This window comes from Saccostrea cucullata, unplaced genomic scaffold (assembly GCF_032062105.1).
Source record: "Saccostrea cucullata isolate Sc308-1 unplaced genomic scaffold, CSIRO_AGI_Scuc_v1 ctg425, whole genome shotgun sequence".
NCBI classification, from domain to species: domain Eukaryota; kingdom Metazoa; phylum Mollusca; class Bivalvia; order Ostreida; family Ostreidae; genus Saccostrea; species Saccostrea cuccullata.
Window position 1 is genome coordinate 250,133 of NW_026930270.1, and position 6,681 is coordinate 256,813.

Genomic DNA, 6,681 nt, shown 5'->3' on the forward strand with positions numbered 1-6,681 from the left:
GCAGAGGATGCTCACTCCTCCACAGCACCTGATCAAACCTCTGATGTTTCGGTAGTCCATGTTTGCTCTACTCCTACGTACTTTTTATTATTTTACGGACTTTTGATCTTAAATGCTGTTCGTTATCTCCATATGTTTCATCCAAATATGAAACAGATGTGTTAGACTTTGTGATATCTTTTATTTGAAAATCTCACCGGGATATATCATATCGAAATAAGATTGGAAATAACCATTGTTAATTGACAATACGTCTTCCATATATCTAAATGTCGAGTTGAAGGCAATTGGATGTGTTTTCTCATTTTCACGAATAAAATTTCTGGCAAATTCTGCTTCATATGAATACAATGTAGGCATATAAACAAGTTGTAATCTAAGTATTGAAAGAACTGAAAGCCGGGCTTTAATTGCTCGAGTATATTGTCTGATATGAAATTACTACATACCAGTATTTAATTTTTCCAGTTTGCCATTGATTTTTAACAGGTGGAGTTTGTATGATTAAGGGTTAAAACAATATCCCATATATATACCAGTAACTAAAATTAATGTCAGTAATGATTTTAAAATTTGATAAATATTTCCAAGAAATTCTCGCATATTTTCTATTTAAAACGCATTTTTTCCCCCATAATTTAAAAATTCAGTCTTGGAATAATTAGAAGATGCACAGGTGTATTTCATAGACATTCTTTTAGTTTCAAACAAACAGTACTTTTATCGCCAACTACATGAAATCAAAGTACTGAAAGTACTCATGGGAGTTGAACATGGTGTAAAATAAAATCTTTGATCGGGAGGTCAAGTGAGTGAACAATAGTATTATTTCAAATACAGACAACTGTTTCAGATTTTTTGTGTTGCAACAATCTTGAGAAAGACATTCAAAGACATCGAATGGCAAAAAAATGCCATAATGCTTGCCTGCCTAAATTAGTCCTTTTCTTATACCCCCTGCTTGAAAAGTGGGAGGGTATTTATTTATTTATCGGGATGTTTGTCCACCTGTTTGTTACGCTTTAGGTATCCCATCTCTTATCCGCAACTCCTCTTACACCACTGCATAAAATTTTCATAGAATCTTTATTACATATTGCCGTTGTGCACCTTCTATTACTTTTTCATCCTACACATATTTTGGGTTTCCCATTGCAAAACATGGACACTGCCATCATATTCATATTAGAGGCGGTTGATTATTTATATAATTCACTGCTCACAGTACCTCTAGTTCATCTTCAAATTTGTAATATATTTTTCCTTGGCATCTTTACCCAGGTGTTATGAAAATTTCAGTTTCACAGGAATAATATCAATGTTGATAAAATGTGGATTTTCACACAGCATCCTTTTAAGAGCTAACAGGTTTGTTATATAAAACTTCTCTGTGAATATAAATGTATTTCAATTACACGAAGTCATCATTATACATGGAGTACGTCAGAACTTAAATTTTTTTAATATTGTGAAGAAAAAAGCAATACCAAGTTAAAAACAAATATTTAATGACCAAACATAAAAACAGTGGTATATGTGAAAGTTTGTGTGCGTACAGATTAACTCGTATGTAAATGAGATTTTCCTTTTATTTAAAAAAAATATACTTCACTTTGTTGTTTTTAATCGCGAGTCTACGAAAACATCGGTGTCCGTTTTTTGTTTTAACATTCTATAACAGAGTACTAGATTTACCGCTTTTTGGCAGGTGATACTACTGATTTAGTAATAAATACACATGTTTCCAAAAGTTTTTATGCATTAATGAATTCATTTAAACCAATAAAATGATCATGAAAAATTTGAATAAATTCTGTGCACCGTTAAAAAAGAAATTGTTAAAAACCCAAAATCCGGGACCGTCGGGCATCGGGAAGACTGGATTTACCGCTTGCCGTCAGTATGTAGAGTTGTCGTTCGTATCTTTTTCAGTGTTTATAGATGACGCTACACTAAAAATGAGTTCCATTACGAAAAACTTTTGAGGTTCTTTATAATTTAGTTTTACTTTGAACGAAACCTAATATTCAAATAAGATTACTTTATCATTACATTTACTTACATTTCAAATTATAAAAATTAGATCAATTCAGGAGAAAAATGACATGAACTATTTGTGGCGAATGTTTATGCATGTTTTCTGTTGAATATCATCGGAGTAAATCGGTCGACTCAGTAGCCTCGCTTTCGGCTCTATATAATCAACACAAATTACTGCGCATGTTAAATGCGTGATGACCATGGGGGATTGAACATAGTTCAACTCCCAAAAACACTAACACATGTACATTGTCAAGCGACTTCACGCATGTTAATTCTTAAAATTTCAATTCACTATACTACTTGTTTGCTTAAAAATCAAAACAGAATATAACCATTAACATTACATCGACGAAAACGATATGAAACATGAAACTCTTCAACAATTTCAACATTTCGAAAAGCCCGCGCTATTGAAAATCGTTTGCTTACAATATGCATTCACCAGCGTATGTGCACAAATTGTTATATCACGATTATCCCAACAAATCAAATATCTATTTTCTCTTCCAGTTTATTTCTCAAGCAGAAATATTGATCATTAACTTTTCCAACGATTGGAATTGGGTTAAAAATATTTGTTTGAATATCGTTTCACAATGGGACTATATTTTGTTTATCGGAAGCGTCTGCTTTGACGCTGTTTGTTTTTTTTTTTATTTACTGTGCTATTTATAGTAAGACAGTCGATCATGATGCCTAAAGCCAGGACTTAGCTTCCAGCAAAGCCCGGCTAAAAAGGATTGATATATATGTAAATGCTATTCTATCCATGATGAAAGAACAACGAGGTATTTATTCCCTATGTAAGCATGTATTGTTACATAATGCATGTATGAAGAGACCATTTTTTAAGCATATCTATATATGCTTCATGTAATTATTCCTCAACTTTTCTTTCACGTGTAAAGAATAAGTGCACTTAAGTATGTCATTTGGAACCTTTTCGGCTACCCATCTTAATCCTAACATTACAAAATATCGCGAGTTTAATCTACGTGTATGATTATTGTGCAAGCATATGCTTTTGATATTTATGCTTTGAATTTTTTGTCATACATATGTCTATAATTACAGACAATGCCATTGAAAAGAACATGTTTAAGCCTTAAATTCCGGAAATTTGAATGGGACCACTATAGAATTTAAGGTACCCGCAAATAGGCGGAGACATTTAAATCGCATGGATATGGAATAAAAACAATAGCACATATGATTATTTTCGCAATCAGATGCTACACTACGAATTTAAATAGTGAAGAGAGAGATTCTTTAGTTTCATGGTGCACAAATAATAAATGATTCTAGTGTTTAGGGATGGGGTAGATGTATTGCCCTGCAGACCATAATACTGAGGCGACACGAGCCTATAATTTTCCATAGTTTGAAGTTGGAAGTACGATAGCTACTGTCCGAATAGATACTTCAAATGACAAACACAATGAAATGTTTGATAATGAAAGCGTTTAGCGTATCGAACCATGGAATGTCACGTGAGTAAAGTGATTATAATATCAATCGTTGACACTCGGGGGACCTATTAATTTAGTGACTAACTTGACGGTTGTTTGGAGACTTTTTCAAAAAATTAGATATGAGCCGCTACTTTGCCAACATTGTCCTTTGAATATAAGTTTAAATTAAAATACACATTCTGTACAGATGAGACCAATGGCCAAGTTGCGGCTCGATGTAAACAATGTCGTAGAAAACTGGTATGCATATAAATAACAACAGAAATGTGACAAAACTATTAGACCCCCTTCTCAAAAGCTAGTGTCGCTCGGCATTATTTAGTACTTTCATGTAATATAATATACCAAAACCTGATTTTAAGACATTGTTTGATACGTGTAAAACATAAATTTAATGAAAATCGGGATTTTATTTTGCGCAAAACACCGGGACCCAAATCTCATAGCTTGAGTGCACCCATCCTTTTCAAGAAAAATCAAATTTGATTTCGTGTATAAAATGGCATAGTGTTTAAGGTTAAACTTCTTTTACTAAATGAAGCTGGAATTCCATATTTGTTTTATAAGGTTGAAAATGTCTCACATCTAAAATATTGCGCTTGGTTATATGAACATGACTTTTTGTGTGTCTACCGACAAATTTTATCCTTATTTTTACGGATACATTGTTTATCATAAAACTGTCATTGATAAAAGACCGATTTTGAATTTACTACATTATTTCACATTAAATAAAAACCATTACTATTTTTGCAAGTAGAGACTATTAACCTTATATATATCCCTTTCATTAAATCTGCAATATTGTCCTTTGATGAACTTAACGACTTAAGAGCTACAGGTCCACCCATTTCTTAATATGGTATGCATACAAAGTACGCTTTCTGACGTGTTTCCTGATTTATTTTTCCATGTTTTTTTTTTTTCTAATTGTCATCTCCCAATAAAAATGACAGTTTTTTCAATATCATTTTACTTTTTACATACAAAAAATCAATCTTGTAATCCTTGTTATAGGCCCTCTTGGGCTTGAAGTTGAGGCCTTGGAATATTTTACTATTTATACAGTCATTATGGACAGCAGGATAATGTACCCAGCAGGTACTTTTCATGAAGATGTTAACTAAAAGAGTAGTTCAAAAATGTCTCATTTCTTTTTTACCGTGCTTAATGTTCTGAAGTTGACACTGTAAGTCTCTGGTTTTCAATTCCATTCTATCAGACCCTGAGCTTTAGATCTGGAGACATATACCTGTATAGTACAACCTGATTATAAAACGTGGTCTCATCGCACGGTGAGATGCATGTATCGTGCTTAAATACGTGTATCTATGCCACATTGACACTGGTTTCGCAAAAGTAAAATATTTCAAAAATTTAGACAATCAACAGATGCCCATATAATGTTCCTATTTTATAAAGAATGGTTTGAAAAAATGTATTTTAATTGCATATTTCTTTGAAGGTATGATAACAGAAGCAGACGATGGTAACTTTTACATTATCTTATGTTCTATATGTCATCTAAAAAAAATCTCCTTAAGAAAAATCATTTCCTACGAAAAGTGTCCCCTCATTCTATGCGGCTGCAAATACAGTCATGTACATATACATGTACCAACTTGCCTTATATTTCACATGGTTTCTTCTTATTCGTGAAACATGTTGAGTCGTACGTATTTACTCAATTTAAGATACACGAAATAGGACTCAATATAGAAATGAACTTATACATGTATCATGTGCATTTTTGATAAGTCGTAGGAAAAAATAAGACTAGACAAATTGTGGGCATATTTACTCATTTCAAATACTTGTAACACTTCGTTGTATAGAAAACAAACAATTCTATCTCAAATTTTCTGATCGATTAAATTGATTCTCAGTTCCAACAAGCAAGATTTTTGTTTTCAAACACAGGCTGAAAAAAATCTCTACATAAAAATCCAAAATTCACGAAATAACTTTTATTACAAAGGTACAAAATCAATCTTTAATTTTAAAAAAATTGAAAACCCACACCCTGTCATGAAAAAGAATCGTTATACATGTTTTTCATTCAATTGATTGACACGTTCTTCTGAATGGTCAATTATAAATTTAGCATCCGCTTCTGTACGTTGTTGACCTTCTGACCTTTTTCCTCCCCTGTGGCCATATAGCTCCTCTTCACCTGGAGTCACTCTTCCAGGTAAAGCAGAACAAGGTCGGCACGAACATGAAGTTGGTATTCTGATTGGAAGAGACACGTTCCTATATATACCTGTACCGTCATGGCATTCCATGAGAACTCCTCTCTCTATACTTTCTCCTTCTCTACAGCATTCACAAAAGCGTTCTACTGACCCTGGATCTGTGTACGATGGTTTTGTATATGATGTGCATGTTCCACGACAGCCAAATCCAAGAACTTGTTTCGGTTTGCAGTTTTCGGGACGGAGACGAACGGTAATGAATCCAATTCCACATCTAGCGTCGATTATTCCTGATGTGGCTCCAAGTAGAAACACTAATATGAGAAGCATATCCTGATCTGGGATGGGCATGAATCTGTTTTTTTATGTGTTATTTATCTGAAAAACATTCAAAGAGCACTCTTTACAACGTACATTGTTCACTTAGACATAGAATGAATGGATGATATTGCTATCAATTATTCAAAGCTTTTATCTTTGAAAAACGTTAAGTATTAGAAACAGTTATTAATCTTTATTAAAAATAACAAAACAATATTAATTTTGAAAGGGATTAAATACGGACACACGTAAACTTCAGAAGTGGGATAACGAGCCATTGAGGAGTAAGCATCTTTTTTGCGGGTCGATTTCCTACCGTGAAGTATTGATCATGCCGCGGAAACACTCTGTAGTAATTTTATGACATAAAACAAAGGTCTGACAATTGGTATGAAACAAGTCAGCTTAAATACGACACAAGGGAAAAGCAAAGTCTTTAAAACACTATGCTTGAATTTATGAAATAGTGGCTTTTATTTTTAATGAAGTAAATGAAATCCCTGTAACATCAGTATATCTGTGAGAATTAAACCTGCCTCGGTTTATGAATATTGATGAATCTGAAAAATTATGTAACAGCTTGTGCAGACTCAATTTTTTGCTAAACCACATAGATATAATGAATTTTCCGTATTCAACCAATTTAACTT

At 33.0% G+C, this 6,681-nt stretch overlaps 1 protein-coding gene across 1 annotated transcript; it reads right to left on the reverse strand.

The window, feature by feature from the left end:
• Positions 1–5,310: 5,310 nt before the first annotated feature.
• LOC134283481 (bursicon-like) lies at positions 5,311–6,071 on the reverse strand. Its single transcript, XM_062765933.1, has one exon. The coding sequence runs from the start codon at positions 6,059–6,061 to the stop codon at positions 5,558–5,560; it is 504 nt and encodes a 167-aa protein (XP_062621917.1). The 5' UTR covers positions 6,062–6,071; the 3' UTR covers positions 5,311–5,557.
• Between the last annotated feature and the right edge of the window lie 610 nt (positions 6,072–6,681).

Excerpts from the sequence above, each read along its gene's own strand:
- LOC134283481 (XM_062765933.1), bottom strand. The coding sequence starts at position 6,061 with ATGCCCATCCCAGATCAGGATATGCTTCTCATATTAGTGTTTCTACTT.